General features: G+C 40.9%; 3 protein-coding genes and 1 long non-coding RNA gene across 4 annotated transcripts in view; 1 reads left to right on the forward strand and 3 right to left on the reverse strand.

Annotated features, from left to right (window-relative positions):
• The first annotated feature begins 3588 nt into the window (after window positions 1–3588).
• LOC103513738 (signal recognition particle receptor subunit alpha homolog) lies at window positions 3589–6885 on the forward strand. Its single transcript, XM_008478587.3, has one exon. It carries the CDS (start codon window positions 3730–3732, stop codon window positions 5620–5622), a length of 1893 nt encoding a protein of 630 aa, XP_008476809.1. The 5' UTR covers window positions 3589–3729; the 3' UTR covers window positions 5623–6885.
• An 805-nt stretch (window positions 6886–7690) lies between these two features.
• Window positions 7691–24015, reverse strand: part of LOC103513739 (sodium-independent sulfate anion transporter) — a 28735-nt gene continuing 12410 nt past the window's right edge. The window contains 5 exon segments of the mRNA XM_026826864.1: window positions 7691–8678; window positions 8843–9016; window positions 22325–22611; window positions 23158–23450; window positions 23664–23736. Coding sequence (XP_026682665.1) covers window positions 8343–8678; window positions 8843–9016; window positions 22325–22611; window positions 23158–23450; window positions 23664–23736 — 1163 coding nt within the window. The 3' untranslated portion in view covers window positions 7691–8342.
• On the reverse strand, window positions 10468–13179 carry LOC113469291. Its single transcript, XM_026826862.1, has 3 exons — window positions 13145–13179; window positions 11362–11509; window positions 10468–11028 (listed from the first exon to the last, which is right to left on the reverse strand). The coding sequence occupies exons 1-3, from the start codon at window positions 13148–13150 to the stop codon at window positions 10520–10522; spliced, it is 663 nt and encodes a 220-aa protein (XP_026682663.1). The 5' UTR covers window positions 13151–13179; the 3' UTR covers window positions 10468–10519.
• Window positions 13832–17758, reverse strand: LOC113469294. The gene is made up of 2 exons (XR_003392756.1): window positions 17617–17758; window positions 13832–13931 (listed from the first exon to the last, which is right to left on the reverse strand). It is a non-coding gene; the product is annotated as an uncharacterized LOC113469294 (long non-coding RNA).

Below are 24015 nucleotides of genomic sequence, written 5' to 3' on the forward strand. Positions count from 1 at the left end.
AAAAAAAATAAAAAAAAAAAAAAAAAAAAAAAAAAAAAAAAAAACATGGCCTGACGCACTACCGCGCACTGAATAATTAAAACAAATTCTGCAATAAATACTCGTAGGTACCTACTTAAAATAGGTACCTAGGTATTATTAATAAATTCATAATGATAAATAACTTCAGATTGTAATCTCCGGTATAATTTTCGCCAAACTTACACACAACAAGGGTATTTTTATGTAAAAACTGTTAGGTAAGTAAGTAGTTATTATACGTATGTACCTACCTACCTAAGTCCCCGTGTTAGTTATCCTACATGAACTGCTTACATCAAGCATGTAAAAATTTGCTTATAATTTACGATGAAAAATGGCAGTTTTGACGAAGGTAGGGGAGAAATACAAGATGGGCGATAGGTAGAATAATTGGTTTTACCACAAATAATGTTAGGCATACCTACTTACAGTAGGGTTGCCAACTTTTTTTTCGGCATATACGGTACAAACTAGCAAAATGGTGGAAAAATACGGATTTCCCGATTTTTACCCGGAACAAAGGCATGCATAGGCCTAGAGATCCAGATTAATGAATCATGCTGCATGCACCTGTACGCTGTACGTTATACATTCGTACCTACTAGTACGTTACTACCTACACTACACTACCTACTTCACTCGCGGGTTTTGTGTTTTTCGTACGTACCTACCTATCTTTTTAACCTTTTTTTTTGTATTTTTTTCTGTTTATTAGTCAGTTCCCGTATTTTCCATAGATTTGGAAAAAACCGGAACAAAGGTGTGTTCCGGCGGAACATTTGATTTTTGACAAAAATACGATTGTTCCGGGGAAATAACGTACGGTTGGCAACCCTAACTTACAGGTAGGTAGGTAGGTGGGTAGGTAGGTAACCTACCTACCATATCGAATAGCTATACCTAATAAATTACCTATTATTGCGTAGAAATTTCGGTAGATACCTACAGGAAAAGGAGTAAAAAACAAACAAAAAAGTTAAGAAAAACGTAAAAAAGGGAAAAAAAGGAAAGACAAAAGAAGTGAAAAACAAAAGTTTAATGAGTTTTAATTGAAAAAGTTTTGGACAGCTCTGCATTTGGGAAAGAGGAAGTGACAAGTGCTGACATTGGCGCGGGTGACATCTGACATCGATGTCAACCATCTCTGGCATCTGGCAGCGAAGGGTTTCGGTGGAATTGAAATTTTCGGTAAAAAAAAAAATAATAATAATAATGGCTCTTCGCGGTTACGCCGGGATATCATGTTGAATAATTAACTCCACAGCTTCCAATGGTTCTCTGAAGGCAACGTTGAGCGTGGTTGGTACACCGATGGGTGACCATATTATGATCAATCAAGTGGTGCTGGCTTCTCGCGGTCCCTCTCAAGCTGGATGGATCTATGTACCTATTAGGGTAGGCCGTCACTAAATGGACACTAAAACCTGCGTCACTAAAAAACATAGTGCCAGCCTAGTTAGCTTAGTTGGTAGTTCGTCTGCCTTGTAAGCGCTAGGCCGCGGGTTCGATTCCCGCCCGGGGCGGATTTTATACTGATGGGATATTATAATGTTCGTTCTCGGAACATCTGGCTTTCTCCTATCCTGTCTTCCTTCTCTCTTCGATTTCGGGACAATAAGACCATATAGCAGTTACAGTTCCCTCTGTCAAACCTCTTAAAAAAAAAACTCTTAAAAAGTTCAAAATGTGCAAGCCTAGTTAGCTGGGTTGGTAGCGCGCCGCGTCTGCCCTGTAGTGCTAAGTAGCGGGTTCGATTCCCGCAAGGGGCGAACTTTATCCTAACTGATGAAGCTCGTTCTCGGAACGGCTCTCTTTCTCCTATCCTGTACTCCCATTTCTCTTCAATTTTTGGGACAATAAGACCTTGGTTCCCTCTATCAAACTTCTTCTTGGAACAGAAGAATGAAACCTATAAACCCAGACCTATTATTATAACCCTTCTTTCCTTATACCTACCTATCTATGCCCTATGGACCTATGCTAACACGTAGGTAAGTAAAATTACCAGAAAATGTGTGAGTTCCTTTCTAGGTACTCAACAGAACCGAACTACCACGTACTTCCGGTCTAAAGATGATCTTGGGGAGAAATGATAGATTTAATGTTTGATTAAAATCAATTACCCATTGTCCACGGCTCATCAAGTTGTAATTTTAAATTAATAGATAAATCTGATACCAATCTTGGATCTGATGGTATCTGTCTTCAGTTCAGATTCTTTAGTACTTGCCTCGGTGGTGTACTGGTCAAGGCGTTCGCCTGGTAAACAGGAGGGCGTGGGTTCAATCCCAGCCGAGGTATGGAATTTTAACCTCAATATAATTTGAGAATTTGACCACAATAATAATAGTAGTAGGTAGCCTACTGCTGGAGTAAAGGGACTTTTCAGTCCTATGCGAGCAGTATAAATAAGCACTATTATTATTATTATTATTATTATTATAATTATTAGGTATTATTATTTTTATATTATTATTATTATCTACCTATAAAGGTACCTATCTAGAGTAAGGAATCTACGTGGGTATGTCTTTCTAAGTAGGTAGGTACTAGGTATCTACCTAATAGATTTCTGAAGTAAAAGTAGGTTTAATACCTAAATACCTACTATCTATTCCCTATAGCAGGGGTTTCCAACTTCTATGTCTATACGGGTTACATGTTACATTGGGAGGTATTTCGCGGGCCACATATGTATATAATAGGGGAGCATTGTAGGAACTCCCCCCTCCTCCCCCTATCTTTTCAGAAATTCAGTCCAATCGAATTTTGGAGCGCCGTAGGCGAAATTTTTCAAAAAGTATTCTCCGAATTTTACATTTAGGTAAGTTTGTACAAATCCCAAAAAGCTTCGCGGGCCACAAAAATGGTCTGGCGGGCCACATGTGTTCTGTCCTTACCTAAGCATGGTTATCCCTTTGAAGCATACCGGTTTCACAGTGTAACCACCTTCTATACTGTGCCTCAGACGTACACAGATATAGGAATCATGCTGATTTCTTCATAGGTAGGTACTTATTATTATTGTATTTCTTGTAGACAATGCTTAGACGCCAGGAGGGAGAGGGTTCGATTCCTGCCTGCGGCGGATTTTATCCTAACAAGCAAGGTTTGACCTCGGAACGGCTGGCTCTTATCATGTCTTTCTTCTCTCTTTGCTTTCGGGACGATAAGACCTTACAGCTGTTACAGTTACCTACCTCTACCAAAACTGTTCAAATAATAATAATTCGAAATAAGAATGCATTGGATGTGACATTGTCCCTTGCTAGTACGTACGAAAAAAAAAAAAAAAAATCAACAGTTCAATACAGAAATGAGAAATCTGAAGAAGAGTGACAAACGAAAAAAGACCATGTGAACGGTCCTTTTTTCGTACAAGTCTGAAATACAGACTGCAAACTACGGTAGTAAACATGTAAACATAACCTCAAACAGCTGACGTTATCACGACACGAAATACGCAAAATTTTAACCAATGAGCGTTCAGTTCAAGTGAAGTAACCAGTTCAAAGCGTTCTCTGATTGGTTGTTTTTATCAGTAACTGTCCTCATTTTTTTACCACATCCAAAACAAAACACAAACAAGAAGGAAAAATTTCAAGCACAGTGATAAAATCTAAAATTATTAAATTAAATTAGTTAAAAGTAGTTTTATTCTTATTTACCTTAATTTCGTAGTTACTCCGTGTTCAATAATCTTGTACAATGTTGGACTTTTTCACCATTTTCAGCAAGGGTGGCATAGTTCTCTGGTACTTCCAAAGTGCCAGTCAGATCTTTACGCCATCCTTGAATGCTTTGATAAAATCTGTGATTTTGCAAGAGAGAGGTGGCAACCAGGTGTTTGAACATAATGGCCTGGTTCTAAAACACAAACTGGACAATGAATTTGATCTAGTGTTTGTGGTGGGTTTTCAGAAAATTCTACAACTCTCCTATGTGGACAAACTGCTTGATGACGTACATCTGGAGTTCCGAGATAAGTACAAGAATGAACTAGGCTCCGATATGCATCTGTACGACTATGATTTTGAAAGTACATACAATGTGCTGCTCAAAGAAGCAGAGGAGTGGAGTAAAGTACAAGCATGCATTCCAAAACAGATGAGAACTTTCGAGGAAAGTTCAAAATCTAAGAAAACAATTGCCTCAATGATTATTGATAAGAATAAGAAGGAAGAGAAGAGTGTACCAAGTAAGAAGAAAGGAAAAGCAGTGGAAACCAAGGTGGAGCCTGTTACACCTCCATCTCCTGTTCAAAACGGAGATGCTGGCATTGAGGAAGATATTATTATGATAAACCGTCAGAAGTTGGCAATGAAGATGGGCTCCCCCAAGAATAAAACCAAACCAAAAACTCCAAAAGCCAATGCTAAAGAAGGTAAGAAGCCGAGAATTTGGGAGCTCTCTGGAGATCAAAGAGACCTCAGCACCTTGGAATACACAAAGGATAAACCAAGTGACTCCAATGCCTTGAATATTACTCCAGACACTCATCTTGTTGGTAAAATGGTGGGTGGTATCAAAGATTTAGAAGTAGAGTCAAGCTCTGAAGAAGAATCATCTGATGATGAAGAAGATGTTAGAGCTGAAACATCCCATGTGAGTGCAAAGAAAGCAAATGGTAAAGCAAACAAAGGTATGTTCTCTTTGTTCCGTGGTCTTGTGGGAAGCAAGAATCTCACCAAGAGTGACATGAAACCAATATTGGAGAAGATGAAGGATCATTTGATTGCTAAGAATGTGGCGGCAGACATTGCTGTCAAGCTGTGTGACTCGGTAGCACTCAAGCTAGAGGGTAAAGTACTGGGTACATTTGAGAGTGTGGCTAATACCGTCAAGTCCACACTCACAGATGCTCTTGTGCAGATCTTGTCTCCAAAACGTCGTGTGGATATCCTCCGAGATGCTCTGGAAGCTAAGAAGCAAGGAAGACCATTTGTCATGGCATTTTGTGGTGTGAATGGTGTTGGCAAATCTACCAACTTGGCCAAAATCTGTTTCTGGCTGATTGAAAATAACTTGAATGTGCTGATTGCAGCATGTGATACATTCCGAGCAGGTGCTGTTGAGCAGCTCCGTACCCATGTACGCCATCTTTGTTCTCTTCACCCTGCAGCTAAACATGGTGGACGAGAAATGGTGCAACTGTTTGAGAAGGGTTATGGTAAGGACCCAGCTGAGATAGCATTCAGGGCCATCAGCCATGCTAGAGACATGCACATTGATGTTGTGCTTATTGATACAGCTGGGCGGATGCAAGATAATGAACCTCTCATGAGAGCCCTTGCTAAACTAGTTAAAGTCAATCAACCTGACTTGCTTCTGTTTGTTGGAGAAGCTTTAGTCGGGAATGAAGCTGTTGACCAACTTGTCAAATTTAACAATGCAATGGCTGACCACTCTCTATCAGACAATCCTCACTTGATTGATGGTATTGTTCTGACTAAGTTTGACACGATTGATGATAAGGTAGGTGCTGCCATCTCCATGACCTACATTACAGGACAGCCAATTGTTTTTGTTGGCACAGGCCAGACTTATACTGACCTGAAATCCCTCAATGCTAAAGCTGTTGTCAATGCATTGATGAAATGAATCAGACTCCTCATTATAGCCAATCCATTCTTGTTAGACAGTCTATCTCTATCCTTACTCATCTCACATTTTTGTGCTTCATATTACTCCATGTCTAATTGTCTACATACCTAGTATGTACTTTTGATATGATTTTAAAAATTGTTTTGTTCTAATAGTGGTACTTGCCAAACAAGGTTATTTGTGTCATTGTCATTTTAAGTACCTACTTATGATGTATAGAATATGTTTTTTTCTTCTTTTTACAAAGGGGGCAGCTCTGTTGAGATTTAAAAACTTATGTTTTAGGGGTGTTGGGAATAGTTGATAAATTACCTAACCTTATAGGTAAAATTAATTGGTACCCAAATTGGTCCTTAAATTTTTCCCTTTGGTAGCATTTATTCTAAGAGGTTCTTGGTCTTTTTTTCTTTTTCATTTTTACTAATTTTGTGGGATCAATTTGCATTCCAAGATTTTTTCCCCCTCTTTTATAGCCTTCAGGTAAATAATTATAATATAAATTATCCATGGTGTGGGAATGTTGGAAACCAATTTCAATTAAATTAAATCTTAAATTATTTTATTACTCCAAATCAAAATAAATGTGTCTAAGATTTTATTTTTGTTTCAAAAAAGGAAGCCCTTGTTTTGTATTATTTTTCCACTAAACAGAAGCTATTTTTCTTTTGAAATCTTTGTAATGTTGTTGTTGGACAGTGTTCTCCGTTAAGTGAGATGAGAAAAGAAAAAGTCAAAAGGAAAATAGGTACCTAATTAATTAAAAAAGTAAATATGAAGGTTGGTTTTTATTGACATCAATTCACTAAAAATAAAATGTATAAGAAGCATATAAAATAGGTAAACTAAAAAGTATAAAAACAATTAGGTATACAACAAAAGGGGTAATTTAAGCCTGGTTCTACAATCTCATGATACACGCGGGTTCAATTCCCGGCCAGGGTGGATTTATCCTAAACAGATAAGGTTCGTTCTCAGGACGGCTATCTTTCTTCTAGAATCTAGTCTGTCTTCCTTCTCTCTTCGCTTTCGGGACGATAAGACCTTAACAATTAGTTGAAAAAAAAACCATTTCTAAGCTCTAACACTTTAAAATGAGACTGCAGAACCAGGGGGTTGGGGTTAGGGTTAGTGGATTTGCTTAAAACCCCTAAAAAAGATGGGATGTAAAATAAACAAAAATTAATGGAATCAATATGTAAATAAGTAGGTATTTGAAAATTCCGAGAGTAACTGACATTTACGAATACCAAATCCTCTACAGAAAAAGTTAAGCCAAGACTGCCTAGAATTAAATTAAGTATCTTTATTACTAGGTATGTAGGTCCTAAAGCTTCGTATTTTAAAGCTTACTTGGTTATCTACCTTTGTAGGACGGTAAAAGTAATTAAAAAAAAGTCAAAGTAAAAGGAAATTACAGAATTCGGTCAATCCACAGCCTATTCAAGAAAAAAATGAGAATAGAAGAAAACAAAAATTGAAAATTGGGGGGGGGGGGGAAAAAAAAAAATCAGAGGAAAATGGGAAAAAAAAGCCTGAATTACGACAGGATACGTATGTACAAGATTAAAGATTAAATCGTTATTTTCTTGAGCGATAACACTAGGTAATTATAAATAGATATAATAATTACACTACAAGAAATAATTTATAATAATAAAATAATAATCTACAATCTAAAAATCTATCTTGATTTATTTGTGGTGAAGCTGAGATCTTATTCACAATTTTTGTGGATATCACAGCATTACTAAGAGCCTCCCGAACACTATTTCTGACATATCTATAATTTTTTCTTTTTACTCTGGTAATGCCGCCACTGGCCGCTACTCGATTAAAGTAGCTACTCAATTGTCCTCACGAGGCTGAGTGCACCCTGAACTCCAAGCACAGAGCCGAAAAAACCTTGGCCCCGCCGGGAATCGAACCCAGACCTCCTGCGTGCAAGCCTAGTGTGATACCCACTCTGCCACGGAGGTTGCTGATAATAATCTACAAAAAAAAAAAAAAAAAAAAAAAAAAAAAAACGGGCTTAAGAAAGACGGTCTAAGAAGAGAAAAAAAAATTATCCATATCCTAACTATTTTGTGCTGGGTTTAAACAACCAACATCAAAACTATAAAAATTATATGGAAAAAAAGGTGGATAAGCCCTTTGAGCGAGGTTGGGTTGGGGGAATGAAACATCAACACTACTGAGCTCTGTAAAAGGTCTTGCATCAAGTCTCATGTTGAAATGCACTGGAATGCACTTTTGGCTTCGCCACTAGAGATATGTGTGAGTGAGTTTTAAAAAAGAACTACTCTTTTCAGTGGACTACTCAGTAATCAGTCAATGAGTCAGATCCTAAATCATAATGAATAAAAGTGCTTAATACTGCTCGCATAGCGCTGAAAAGTCCATTTACTCCAGCATTGGGCTACTAATGCTACTACTATTATTGTGGTCAAATTCTCAAATTATATTGATAAAATTCCATATCTCGGCTGGGATTGAACCCACGCCCTCCTGTTTATCAGGCGAGCGTCTTGACCACTACACCACCAAGGCAGGTCATGTACATAACTCACTCTTCAAAGCCTTATAGGTATAGGAAATTAGTTTCTGACTCATTGACTGTGTAGTCCACAGAAAAAGAATGGTTCTTTTTTCCGGGTCTACATGAACCTTTTAAACCCGAGAGTAAGGCTAAGGACAAGTCCACACGTCCGGGGGCGGAGTCAACACGTATTCACAATAATCCTATTACTCGCCCCCAACAGCGGTTCGTCCACATCGGTCAAAACGCGTCGCTTCACGTTGCTAGGCGACCGATTGCTGCATGACGTCACCTCTTGGAGTTCGACAACCTTCGCGTCCCGCTCGATCGAGTTCCGAGCATTCTCGAGCGCGTTCGGGCGTTTCCGGAGCACTTCGTAGAGTTCCGCCTCGGAGTGAACGCTTAAGAAGGCGTCACTACAGACGCCGCGCAGGACAGACTCGACGCTTGGCCTCGGGTTGTAGAAGTAGAGGCCTTGACCCCGCCTGGAGAAATCTAGGATGAGACCGTTTACACCCTGTAATTAGGAAATAAATAGGATGAGACCATTTACACCCTGTTATGGAATAAGAAATAAATAAAATACACTAGCAGCAGAAAAAAAAGATGAAATTTTCAGTGGAATAAAATCAGGGCTCTGCTTGGGAATGGAACCCTCGATCTTCACCTTCTCAGACTCACCTTGGCGGCTGTGAAATCCGCTCCCAGAATATAGCGGCAGTCCACAACGACTGGCAATTGAGAGGATCCCTGTTTGACTCCCGCCCTGCCCACATTGGTCCGAATAAAGTCCACAGCGGGGAAGTATAAACTGTTTCCCGGGGTTACTAGGAGATATTCTTGACCAGATATTGTCTGAAATACAAAACATCATCATCATTGTGAGCAACCGTTATCTGTCCACTGCTGGACAAAGGTCTCTTCTTCATTCCTCCATTGAATTCTATCCTGTGCTTAGAATAAAAACTTGTATTTGCCAGCCTAATTAGCTTGCAGGGTAGCGATTCTGCCTTGAAAGCGGTAGATCGCGGGTTTAATTGGCGCAAACTCTGCTGAACACAGTACGAGCTGGATGACGGATCAGTACACTAGGCTCAAGCCCTTATCACACCCGGCGAAATTTGTTTCGTTTCATTGGCTGAAATTAGTTTCATTACATCAGCCAATGAAACCGCAATCAAGACTGCAACACACTGGTACAATATTTGACGTCGACATTGGTTTTTCCGGACACGGAAAGTAAGTAAGTTTCGTTTTCGGAATTGCTGGCTTTCTCCTGTCCTGTCATTCTCTCTTCACTTTCGGGACCATAAGGCCTTAGCAGTCACAGTTCCCTTTACCAAACCTCTTCAAATAAACCACTCACCTTGAGTTTATCGACATGGAACGAAGGCTGGGCAGACTGCCACGCCCACCAGAATCCCCACTTCCACCCCATAATCCAAATCTCTATCCCATTGGCCCATACTCTATCCCATAATCCCATACTCTATCCCATTATATCATACTCTAAACCACTCACCTTGAGTTTATCAACATGGAACGAAGGCCGGGCAGACGGATACAACAGCAGCACAATATTGACTGCCACACCCACCAGAATCCCAACCTCTACACCCAGTACCAGACACAGGGCAAAAGTTGCACCGGTCGGTATCAGGTCAGACCGATTACTTCGCCACATGGGGCGTACCACGGAGATTTCTATGAGGAAGATAACGGCGCAAATGATGACCGCTGCCAGGCAGGCGCGGGGGATGAAATAGAAGTACGGCGTGAGACAGGAGAGAGCGAGGAGCATCAGGGCACCTGGAATATACACAAAGAGAAAATATTAAGCCAGACACTCACTAGACCTGGCTGATCAGGTCTACCTGATAGTGTGTGCTCACCAGGTATCAAGAAGACCTGACGGGTACACCTGATTAGGTCCGCCTGTCAGGTTTACCTGATAGTAAATGGCTGGCTTTAGAAGGAAATTGACACATGGAAGGTTTGCTTGCCATTCAAAAGGTCTCAGCCAGCCAAGTTAGCTTGATTGGTAACGCGTCTGCCTTCAGGATTAAGTTCTCGGAACGGCTGGCTTTCTCCTATCCTGTCTTCCTGCTCTCTTCGATTTCGGGAAGATAAGACCTTGGCAGTAATGATTCCTGTTGATTTGGAGTTTAATGTAGTAAGAAAAGATCACTTTGAAAATAGAACATTGGAACAAATTTATTTTGTGTAGACTCACCAGAGTGAAAACCAAGACTGAGGATTGAATCAATTCACTCTAGCCAATATTGGATAATGGAAAACCGAAATACACTGGTTCGAAACCACCATCATACACAACATTCCCTTCGTCAGGATAAGCCTTCACATCTCTTCAATTAATCTTCTGGTTCTTCTAATTACCCGAGTAGTACGACGAGGCACTTGCATTTCAGGACTGACCGTTGGAGTTCCATAAGCTTCAGAACTTGTTGGACTTTCCAAAATTGAAGGATTTCTAGGAGTGATGGGACTTTCAGGAGATGCAAGGTTTCTAGGAGTCGTAGGAGTTCCAGGAGATTCAAGGTCTCTAGGAGTCATAGGAGTTCCAGGAGTTGAACCCCCAGGACTTTGGGAATCTTGATGTTGAGAACATTGAGGTAGAGGAGATATATGGACTCTATTTCTCCTATACTCATGTCCCTCTTCATCCATCACGTTATAAGACCTAGGATTTTCCAGTGTTGACACATTGCCCAGCACAGCTATCACAGGTACCATTACGATTGAAGAGCCCAGCTCAGTACACATGTCCAGAAACGAGAGGGTCTGATTGTTAAGCGACGTTGAGAAGGGAGGAAACTGGAAGGGTGGCAATCCTGGTCTGACGTCGCCTGAAAAAACAAGAGTGGTTGAAATTCTAGACACCCGTAAGTGTAGAAACGTCTTAAATTTGTCAAGTATAGAAACGTCTTAAAAGGTAACAGAAGTGTCGAGAAAGATCCAGGAATGGAGACAGCAGTGGTATGGACATATTGGAAGAAGAGATGAGAGCTACTCGTACAAACGGAAAAGAGTGGAGAGAATGGAAGTGAGGGGGAGAAAAGGGTGAGGTAGGCCGAGGAAAAGGTGAAAAGATTGTGTGAATCAAGACCTGGGTGAGCAAAATTTACGTTATTTCAGTTCGAACCTCTTCAAATAAATAAACCACCCATCGACTTACGTACCAGTTAGAATGAAGGGTTGTTCTCCCAAAGAATGAAGATAATATCCCAGTGCAGAGCATAGCATAACTACCAGAGCATTTCTAGACGTTGACAGTAACCAGAGAGATCGTTTCACCACTGGCGAACTGGTTTTGAGATCTTTGAGTTGCTGGAAATTACAAATGGAAATAATTAAAAGACTAAATCGTAAACACAGGGGGAAAAATTGTACAACTGCGGTCTTTTTATGAAGAGGTTTGACAGAGGAAACTGTAACGGCTATGGTCTTATCGACCCGAAATCGAAGATAGAAGGAAGACAGGATAAGAGAAAGCCAGCCGTTCCGAGAACGAACATTATCCCATTAGGATAAAATCCGCCCCGGGCGGGAATCGAACCCGCGGCCAGAAAGCCAGCCGTTCCGAGAACGAACATTATCCCATCAGGATAAAATCCGCCCCGGGCGGGAATCGAACCCGGGACGAAAGCCAGCCGTTCCGAGAACGAACATTATCCCATCAGGATAAAATCCGCCCCGGGCGGGAATCGAAGGATAGGAGAAAGCCAGCCGTTCCGAGAACGAACATTATCCCATCAGGATAAAATCCGCCTCGGGCGGGAATCGAGCCCAGTGGCCTAGCGCTTACAAGGCAGACGCACTACCAACTAAGCTAGCTAGGCTGGCTGAACCTTAACTTAATTTATGCCGTAGGACGAAAGCCAGCCGTTCCGAGAACGAACATTATCCCATCAGGATAAAATCCGCCCCGGGCGGGAATCGAACCCGGGTCTAGCGCGAGCCGTTCCGAGAACGAACATTATCCCATGAGGATAAAATCCGCCCCGGGCGGGAATCGAACTCGCGGCCTAGCGCTTACAGGATAAAATCCGCCCCGGGCGGGAATCGAACCCGCGGCCTAGCGCTTATAACCCGTTCCGAGAACGAACATTATCCCATCAGGATAAAATCCGCCCCGGGCGGGAATCGAACCCGCGGCCTAGGTGTTCCGAGAACGAACATTATCCCATCAGGATAAAATCCGCCCCGGGCGGGAATCGAACCCGCGGCCTAGCGCTTCCATCGAGAACGAACATTATCCCATCAGGATAAAATCCGCCCCGGGCGGGAATCGAACCCGCGGCCTAGCGCTTACAAGGAAGCCAGCCGTTCCGAGAACGAACATCATCCCGTCAGGATAAAATCCGCCCCGGGCAGGAATCGAACCCGCGGCCTAGCGCTTACAAGGCAGGCGCGCCACCAACCAAGCTAACTAGGCTGGCGCGATTACAAAATCTCCCACTGAAGAAATCTCCCTCAAAATGAGCTCTAACAAAATTGCTACCCACTAAGCTAACTAGGCTGGCTAACTGCGGTCTTTGTCCACGTGGTTTAAACCAGATAATTTTAAGAGAATTTCTTATACATATGTAGACGTTTGGATCTGAATATGTGTTGTGCTGTGCACACACTTATGCTGTGTACACACATATGCTGTGCACACCCATAGTTAACGGCAGTCGATTAACTCGATCGATGGTCGACCGACGAAGTAAATCTATGTTGTCAAAGCTGTGTACGGTTTCAGTCGAAATCGATCGACACAGGTTTAGAGTCAATGTTTTATCTCTTAAGGTCCGTTCCCGCTGACAGGTTAGGGGCAAAAAAAAGGTTGGTGGAAGCCATCCTAAGAACATTTACCCCCATAAGTAGAAGGACCACAATATAGGACATAACCGTATATCTTTTTTTTTCTCTTCTTCTTCTTCTTCTTCTTCTTCTTCTTCTTCTTCTTCTTCTTCTTACCCTCATAAGTAGAAGCACCACAATACAGGACACGCCGAGAACCAAGGTCTTATCGTTCCTATAAATCGAAGAGAGGACAGGATAGGAGAAAGCCAGCTGTTCCGAGCCCGAATCTTATCTCTAGTATAAAGTCCGCCTCGGGCGGGATGGCGGGAAGCGAACCCACGACCTACCACACACAAGGCAGACGCGCTACCCTCGAAGTCCCCTAGGCTGGCAATTAGCAATTGAAATTTTTAATCAACCACTTTGAACCTCTTGAAACTTATCAATTAAAAGTTAAAAGTGCACTTAAAAACTCTCGAGTGAAAGTGCTTGACAAATAAATGCATTACGCCCTAAGTGCAAAAGTAGTCATAGCCACTCCAAAGTTGAGTGTAGATATCGGCAAAAGATTTTTATCTTAATACCTAATAGTCAATTATTTACTCTTCTTAACTCTTCTAAAACAGATAAGGTTCGTTCTCGGAACGGCTAGCTTTTTAGTATCCGGTTTTCCTTCTCTCTTCGATTTCGGAACGATAGGGATTCTGTTGTTACATTTCTCTCTATCTTTCCATCCATCAAACTTATTTTACGAAAGAATGGTTTTCTTTCCATCTATCGAACTTGATTTACAAAAGAATGACTTTCTTTCAAGAAAATATAGTAGGTACGTAAGACCCAACAGAAGAAATATCAACTCACTTTGAGAACTTCGAACAGTCAAACCAAAGGTACAAAATTAAAAATTATATAAACTACATACAAAATCACAAAATTACGACACAGTCCATAAAAAAACGGGCTAAAAAATGTAAAACATAATAAAATAGAACGACTTGATTAGATACCCGAACAATGTTTTGATTACAATAATATCCCAAGAATAGAACTCGAAATTCAATGGAAAAAATTCTGAAAAACTAATCTAGCGAAAAAACTGAACAAAGTCGAACGGGAAAAACCGGCAATAATGTTAAATGTTATGATTATGAATTACCTAACAAAGTAAGTAGGTACATAATTTTTTTTTTTTTTTTTTAGTACCTAATATGTATAACCTACTAAAGGCCCATTTCCACTTTTCCTGAGTTTCGTCCGATTCTTTTCCCAATGTCCTCTGTAGGCAAGGTAATATGAGAGTGTTCCCACTACACACGACACGATTTTTTCCCCGAACGACACAAAATATCCTTGTGGGCAATACGATTTAAACGAGAGAGTTCCCACTACGCACGTTTTTTTTCGAACAATTGGTGATTCTCATGATTTTTTTTTATTATCTCAGAAAAAACTATAAAAATTAAAAAAAATATTGAGACTAAAACGAAGAAAATGCGTTCACTAGATCGTGAGATACAGCTCTCGGAACATGAGAGTCTCAAGCACGCCGATATCATACCTAGCGACAACACTGTACTCCCGTGATGACGTCATCTACCAATATCGCACGACGCGCTGTGAGCTTATTACCATAGGGATTTGGGTTAGGGGCTCAAAGAGATCGAATAGGTACCTATCTACGCATTTTGTTATCACTATTTTTCAATAGGTATCAGCTTAGGTACTTATACCTATTTTCAAATTTAGATATTTTCATTCCATTTTTACTTTCTATTACCTTTACGTATAGGGAACCTATACAAGGTAATGAGAAAGTATTGCAATCGGTCCAAATTTTCAAAATCGGGAAATGGGTGGAAATATCCGTTTCGGGGTGCCCTGATTCCAAAAAAGTGGTTTTCAGCCCATGGTCTGTACGTATGTATGTATGTACGTACGAGGACCGGCCCCAAAAAAAAAAAAAAAAAAAAAAAAAAAAAAAAAAAAAAAAAAAAAAAAAAAAAACAAATAATTCGAATTTTTTCTCCACTCCATTCAGAGATTCAGTCTTAATTACTTAATATTAATTACCTACCTACTAGATGATGTTACGTTTAGTAATAATAATATGTTTTATTCTCATCAAAAAATGACACACAAGTCAAATAAATGCCAATAACTCACAGTGGGTCTCTCTTAAGCCATTGTTTTCTGGTCAAATAAATTCTCAAGTAAAATGCCATGCCTTGATTTGTGAACCACTAAATACTTAGATCAAATTTAGAACACTAACCGTTTCATTTTGTAATCCATAACGTTTAATAAACACCCATGAACTTTCGGAACAATCTACTGATCTATTAATCTATCGATAATCTACGAAGATCCATCCACGACCTAATTAATATATTTAGGCATTATTTCAAACCATTATATCTATGTATTTTACACAACTATTATCTAGCGATATATTTAACATAACTATATTAACTATCTAAGTTATTTCACAGTGTTCCATTGTGCCAGAATTCACTCAGTCCCCAGCAGGGTACCAAATCAACATCAACTCCTTGAACCAGATTCATGAAATGCCTCTTTGTTTTCGCTTCATGATACAAAGACCTGAGTAGCTTCCCAGGTGGTCGAAAAATATTGGGTAATTCAAATTTATGAACACCTTGATTAGAGAGGATTTTTTTTCTCTTCTTTTTTTTATATATATTTGTATGTGACATTATAAGTACGGTATGTACGCACCAGGCCCGTATTCAGGATGTCAGAGGGAAGTAACGGAAAGTAAGCAAGGGAAATTTCAGGCTGGTCTACTTTTCCTGTTTAAAGTTCCCTTGCTAAAGAAATAACAAAGGTTAAGTGCGAAGGGCATCCACTCGTACAATTTTGTAGCCAAAAGCAAATGTCAGCCCAAAAGCGATCACCCTATGGGTTGATTAAGGGCTGACGAAAAAGGCCGACCCCGTCTGAACACGGGAAAAGGCGATGAAAAAGGAGTACATTTGTCAGCAAGAATAGACCGAGGGGAGGAGAAGATACGGCCCTGGTACGTACATACCTTATTCATAGTGTCGGGCCCGCTGGCTAAGACTAAAAAGTCCCATTATGCCAACCGTTTGACAATGCCTCATTTATTTACACAATCAATAATGTTGTTCACTTGCAAAGAGATGTCTCTCGCACGAGCATGGGGAACCACGTGATCAAGTGATCGACGCGACAGTTCTGCCAGCCTTGTAAATGCTAGGTCGCGGGTTCGATTCCCGCCCGGGGCGGATTTTATCCTGAACAGACAAGGTTTGTTCTCGGAACGGCTGGGTTTCTCGTTTCTCCTATCCTGTCTTCCTTCTCTCTCCGCTTTAGAGACGATAAGACCTTAGCAGTTAGAGTTTTCTCTGCCAAACCTCTTGAAAAAAATCGTAGCAATAAAACAACTCCTACATTCGAGTGTTCTGTGTTGACTGAATTCACTGTTTTCTGTACATTCTGGATACTACGTGCGTTCAAGTTCCTTTTTTTTAAATTAAAAAGATGATTGTTTCACCGCCGTTTTTATTCCGTAGCAATGAAACAACTGCTACATTAGACGCATGTGGTCTGTGTCGTAGCATGCCCATCGCGATGGCGGATCGTAATGCGAGAAAAAAGCTACATTACAAAATTCATGAAAGGAGAGGAGGGGAAGTTAATGTACATTAACATTTGAGAAAGAAAAATTCGAATTAAGCTAATGTGCATTAACATTATGAAAGGAAAATACATTACTTGACAGTAAGGTTCGTTTTCGGAACATCTGACTTTCTATTACCCACCTGAGGTTCCAGTCCGGCCAACGTTGCATATGCTAACGCTTGAGGCATCACCGTTAGGCCCACCGTGATTCCAGCGATGGCGTCAGCGATGAACTTCTCACCGCTGTAGTTCTCAATCGTGGCGATAATCGGAATGCGTTTGCGGATGCGTTTGCGCCATTTCTTCTCCTTCATTTTCTGCGGAAAAAGAACAAAATAGATAATTAGACATCATAAACCTATAGACTAGGGCCATGTAGGTACAATTTGTATCGTAAAGCCCACAGTTACAAATTCAATTACAATATCACGAACCGCCTTCTTTTTTAGGGGTTTATCATTATAACAGCTAAGGTTTTATGTGCATAGCCACTGCTACTACTAAAAGATTTTCAGGGGGTTTTACCCTCCATTCGACGGCAAGCTACCCGCCATATTATCCTCACATCTCACATGGCATATGTGGGGCTGGGAAAAGCCAGCCGCACGCGATATGGTCACCCAATACGAGCAATGTTCCTTAACTTCAGTGATCCATTAGAAACTTTGTGAAGTTCCCATGATGAGCAGAAGAGTATACCACACAGATTGTAGTTGTAATTAGTTTTCTGATAGAGAGAACTGTAACTAACAAGGTGCTTAAAGAATGATTGATAAGACTTTAGGTATTTATTTTATTATTTTTTAAATTTTTATCATTTTCTTTTTCAATTGGATTACCTAGATTAGGCTTAGGTAGGTATTTTTTTTTATTATTATTATCATCATTTTCTTTTTCGATTGGATTACCTATTAAATTTAGTTTTATTTTGTGATCATTATTATTATTTTAATTATTATTTATTTCTTTTTCGATTGAATTACCTATTTCTTTACTCCCGTTACGCCACGCCGACGAAGACGAAAGGTAACTGACTGAAGTAATACTAATACTGTGAGGTTCTTCTTCACGTCTGACTGTTGTACTGCGGTCTGGAGTGCTCGATCCAGCTAATAACTAGTGGAATCAATACTGAATTACTGGTAACAAGTGGAATAACTGAGTAACTGAGTACTGAGTGGAGAGCCTCTCGATTATGCTGTAGGCGAAAGTGATGCCCAAAGTGGTGGGGAGGTCCTCTGTCCCCTAATGACAGCGATAGACTCTTGAGTGGAAGGAAGGTAACCACTAGGCCAGCCACTCACTATCATGTAGACCTGACAGTACGGCTAGTACCAAGTGGAATAACTGAGTAACTGAGTGGAGAGCCTCTCGATTATGCTGTAGGCGAAAGTGATGCCCAAAGTGGTGGGGAGGTCCTCTGCCCCCCTAATGACAGCGATAGACTCTTGAGTGGAAGGAAGGTAACCACTAGGCCAGCCACTCACTATCAGGTAGACCTGACAGTACGGCTGAAAAGGTCCGCCTGTCAGGTCTACCTGATGAGCACACACACTGACAGGTAGACCTGATAGGCGACCTTACTGATCAGGTGTAATTTACAGAAGAAGAACATGGCTGAAGAACCTAAAGACATGGTTCTCCAAAACCACTGAACTAGTCCGTTCGAAAAGTACCTTCTTCTGAAGGTAGCACCTGTACTAAACTATAGGAAATCCAAGAACGCGCGCCATCGGAATCCGTTTCCGAAAGGAAAATACAATCATAGTCATCATAGCAAGGATAATTGCCAAGGACACACAGTATTTCCGACCGCAAACCAAAAACCTCCAATTTCCCAAACCTTCCTGTTCTATTTTGCGACCCAAACCTCTTGTTCCATTTTTCAACCCAAACCTTTGGTTAAATTTTGTGGATCCTATTAGACACTAACTTTGGAAACCACTGCGATTCTATTACATTGGACTGCAATCTAGTGTTATGATTTGAACTCCATTCCGGAATTGCTACCATGCCATCGGCAGAGTTGCATGTGGATACGATCCTATTTGCATATTCGCCATGCAAGTTTTTGCATATTTTGTCATGCAACAATTTGCATTGCTAGACATACGTACCTACAATTCGTATGTGTACGAGGATCTCTGTGCTATAATACTGGACCATCATGGTTGTCACCATGCAAGTACGTAGGTAGCCGAGTACCTAAGTTGATAAGATGGTACCTCTATTGCTGGCAGGAATAAATTCTATGAATTCATGGGTTCTATCTTAAGGGCGCTTGCGCTCCGCTGTAGTATGTCTTCGGACTGAATTTTTCCGACAGTGACTTTGATCGTATAGTGACTTCTAAAGGTAGAAGCACACTACTATCACGTCACGTGAGCTCATGTGACGTGAGGGCAGTGTATCTATCGTCAACAAAATCACCTCCTATTAAGGAGCAAGTCAACAAAGTTTGACCGCGCTACTAGAGATATTATACGCTACAGATAGGTATATGTTATTATGGGAGAACTTTAAACCCCATGTTTCTGACTCCCCCTGAGCTCTACCGCTCGTTTATCAGTCGGTTATTAAGAGGAATTTTCTCGACCAATTTTAGCGACAAAAGTGTCACACCCTTCTACTCTTTGGTCGCATGCCGATAAGTAGTAAACAAAGTGTTGACATTCACAAAGTATGCTATTAGGATGATATTGACATTCATCACTTATGACTTATGACATTCATGCGTAGTTAATACTTAATAGTAACATCCATGTGACATTCATTGACCAGAACAACAACAAAATTATGTTTCATTTTTGTTTGTTAGATGTTTAAAGCGTCACTTTTCAACCACTATAAAAAAGGTCGTATTGAAATGTGGTTTCTGACGCACAAAAGATCTGATCGGGTCCCAGTGACATGGAAATAGCCGCTTCACTATAAAAAAGGTCGTATTGAAATGTGGTTTCTGACGCACAAAAGATCTGATCGGGTCCCAGTGACATGGAAATAGCCGCTTTGTGGTTTTTGCGAAGGCCAGGGTTGGTTTTTTGACAAGTTTCATATTTTTCATGGGTTCCTTCCTTATGTAGGAAAAAATCGTGCTAAGTTAGGGGAAAAAACTGTAATGATAAGAAACAAGGACACTTTCCCTCAACCGAGGATTTTCACAGACAAAAAATTTCGCCAATGACAAACCTCAAACCATCTACCACGGATGCGATAAAGAATCTCTGTCACAGTTATGTAGGTACCTACCTCGAAGTTAAGAATTTAATACGTAAGTGCCTAGGTATGAGTATTGGGATTATGTACTCATGTACCTATGTAAGTACCACTATGTACGGACTAGCTAGGTTCCAAATACATAATTATGATCTTTGAGTTTCCCCTAAATTAACGTACCGGAACTAAAAACACACTAATGTAATTTTAATGTTTTATCATTAGTTTCCAAATTCTTTCAACCCAGGCTTAGGCAAAAACCACAAATTGGTTTGAAAATATGAATTTCGGAATTCGGAGGTCAAATTTGGCGATCCACGAAAGAGAAAATCTGTGGTTTCAAACTCAAGATCACAAGAATTTGAGTCCCGGTAGTGTCAAATAAAATAGGTACAAGGGACGGCGAGAGCCTATTAGGTTTCCGTAGCGTGTAAGTAGAATTCAACACTCTCTTATAGGTATTCCCTTATACATAATTGAGTTTGAGCTATAGGTACCTATCACTAGTTTGTAAGAGGGTACCTGATTTTTACTTTCCTTATCCTATAAGTAGGAAGGAAAGTAATGTAATCGGGTCAAATTTTCGATGGTCAGTTTTTAGTGCCAAAACACGTTTTGAGGTCCCTAGTGTGTCTGTCTGTAAACAAAATATCTCGAGAACGGTAAGAGCTAGAGACTTGAAATTTGGTATGAGTCCGTGTGTGTGTCTGTCTGTAAACAAAATATCTCAAGAACGGTAAGAGCCAGAGAGTTGAAATTTGGTATGTAGCTGTCAAATGTGACAAGGATGCGACACGAAACTTTTGGTTAGGATCGGTGCAACAGTTGGCGGCATTTTACCGCTTTTTGGCGGTTTTTGGTATAATTTAACAATATCTCGGGAACGGAATGAGCTAGAGACTTGAAATTTGGTATGTAGTTCACAAATGTGACAAGGATGCAACACAAAACATTTCCACTGTAGAACTTACTGTAGTAAAAAAGACAAACAATTGACAACCTATGTACCTAGAAATTTCCATGATATTGATCAGAAGAATAAAGATAGTTTCCTCGAGATGATTGATGTTTTTATCGAGATTACCAGAAAAAGAAGTGGACATGTCGAGTTCATAGGACCGCTTTTGGACAGATTTCGACCGTTTTTTGGCGGTTTTCAGCTATAGCGACAAAACGGTTAGACATATTGCGGTAAGATGACAATGGAAAGAACTCAATTTTGAAACTTTGTGGTCCCTTATCAGCCCTAATCCTACCTTCCATCCTAAATAATAATAATAATATTTAAAAAAAAGTGCTAGTCAAGACCGTTTTCTCTCTCACTTGCTACAGAACATCATCCCTTTCACCATTCAGGAATTACACAGGTCCAAGTTTTGTCAAGATCTTAACTCCTCGAAATCCCTTCTTTGTACATTTTCAGGGGTCATTCCCGACTGGGAAACACAAGATATTCTTGTCAACATATTTGGAGAGCGGGGCTACCCTGTCCGCAAGTACTACCGAATGATGTATTGGATGCCCAAATTCAGACACGCCTCCCCCTGGTCTTTGCCAAGTCCAGTACCAAGTGATGCGTTTCAGTTGGCTAAACTGGCGATAGAGAGGATTATGAGTGTGGATGCAAGAGCCACCGTTACTGTGTATGATGTGAGTGGGAAAACTGGGTTGCTTAAGACCACAAGATGTTTATTTCTACATGGTAAGATGACAATGGAAAGAACTCAATTTTGAAACTTTGTGGTCCCTTATCAGCCCTAATCCTACCTTCCATCCTAAAAAAAAAAAAAAATGTGCTAGTCAAGACCGTTTTCTCTCTCACTTGCTACAGAACATCATCCCTTTCACCATTCAGGAATTACACGGGTCCAAGTTTTGTCAAGATCTTAACTCCTTGAAATCCCTTCTTTGTACATTTTCAGGGGTCATTCCCGACTGGGAAACACAAGATATTCTTGTCAACATATTTGGAGAGCGGGGCTACCCTGTCCGCAAGTACTACCGAATGATGTATTGGATGCAGCTGTAATATGATCTCTGTACAAAATATAAACAACATAGGTAATGCTAAGTGAGATGAACATCCTCTATCCTGGTGAAAGAAAACCTCAGGAAGCCTTATTTTTCATGCCTACATCAAAAAACCAAAGATCTTCCTCCTTCATTACCCTTTTCTATTCTATTCTATTCTATTCTATTATGATACAGGTTGCTCCTCTCCCGAGAGAGTATGCAATTAACACTGCGACCTCTGTAGATCTATTGTGACCAGTATTTTTTCCCCTATCAAGACTGCAACACACTGGTACAATATTTGACGTCGACATTGGTTTTTCCGGACACGGAAAGTAAGTAAGTTTCGTTCTCGGAACGGCTGGCTTTCTCCTGTCCTGTCATTTTCTCTTCACTTTCGGGACCATAAGGCCTTAGCAGTTACAGTTCCCTTTATCAAACCTCTTCAAATAAACCACTCACCTTGAGTTTATCAACATGGAACGAAGGCCGGGCAGACGGATACAACAGCAGCACAATATTGACTGCCACGCCCACCAGAATCCCCACCTCTACCCCCAGTACCAGACACAGGGCAAAAGTTGCACCGGTCGGTATCAGGTCAGACCGATTACTTCGCCACATGGGGCGTACCACGGAGATTTCTATGAGGAAGATAACGGCGCAAATGATGACCGCTGCCAGGCAGGCGCGGGGGATGAAATAGAAGTACGGCGTGAGACAGGAGAGAGCGAGGAGCATCAGGGCACCTGGAATATACACAGAGAGAAAATATTAAGCCAGACACTCACTATCAGGTAGACCTGACAGGTACGACTGAGAAGGTCCGCCTGTACCTGATGAGCACACACACTATCAGGTAGACCTGACAGGTACGGCTGAAAAGGTCCGCCTGTACCTGATGAGCACACACACTATCAGGTAGACCTGACAGGTACGGCTGAAAAGGTCCGCCTGTCAGGTCTACCTGATAATGAGTGGTTGGCCTTCTACATAAGACTCCTGTGGTCTGTGTCGTAGCATGCCTATCCCGTAGTATGTCCCCCATCAAATGGGCGAGAAGAGACACAATACTTCCCATTTAAGTGCTGGGTCAACACGAGAACACCAGAAAGTAACCTGTTGAAATATTTGCAATCAAAAAACGATTACAAATTTTTGTCGATGGTGGTATTCGAACCCGGGAGTTTCTGCATGGCAAGCAAGCGCGTTACCGCTGGGCTAACCGTGCCAATGTCGTTAGAAAAGTCCCCCATGCCAGTCTTCAAAATAATTACGAGTATCTAATTTCTTACCCGTCCAGAGTCCGCCAAGCGTTGTTTTCACTCCACTCGCATGATTGACGGCACTACGTGAGAAAGATCCGGTAATGGGCATGGAAGATACAAATGCTCCAAACAGATTACATACACCTAACGTGAGTAGCTCTTGAGTAGCATCCACTGAATCACCACTAGCTGAAATGAAATAATGATAGTTGTTAGACATATTGTTAAGGAACTAAAGTGAAATTTGGTGTCTCCCAAACATTCTTTAAAAGAGTGGAATGGGCCTTAGAAGAGGGGATATCGTGGATAACTCAACAAAACTTGAAGAGCCAGCCTACTTAGCTTAGTTGTTAGCGCGTCTGCCTTGTAAGCACTAGGCCGCGGGTTCGATTCCCGCCCGGGGCGGATTTTATCCTGATGGGATAATGTTCGCTCTCGGAACGGCTGGCTTTCTCCTATCCTGTCTTCCTTCTCTCTTCGATTTCGGGACGATAAGACCATAGCAGTTACATTTCCCTCTGTCAAACCTCAACGAGAGGGTCTGATTGTTAAGCGACGTTGAGAAGGGAGGAAACTGGAAGGGTGGCAATCCTGGTCTGACGTCGCCTGAAAAAACAAGAGTGGTTGGAATTCTAGACACCCGTAAGTGTAGAAACGTCTTAAATTTGTCAAGTATAGAAACGTCTTAAAAGGTAACAGAAGTGTCGAGAAAGATCCAGGAATGGAGACAGCAGTGGTATGGACATATTGGAAGAAGAGATGAGAGCTACATAGGGAAAAGAGTTGAGAGAATGGAAGTGAGAGGGAGAAAAGGGTGAGGTAGGCCGAGGAAAAGGTGAAAAGATTGAGAAAATCAAGACCTGGGTGAGCAAAATTTACGTAATT

Source organism: Diaphorina citri, unplaced genomic scaffold, assembly GCF_000475195.1.
Source record: "Diaphorina citri unplaced genomic scaffold, Diaci psyllid genome assembly version 1.1 scaffold1018, whole genome shotgun sequence".
In the NCBI taxonomy this organism is placed as follows: Eukaryota; Metazoa; Arthropoda; class Insecta; order Hemiptera; family Psyllidae; genus Diaphorina; species Diaphorina citri.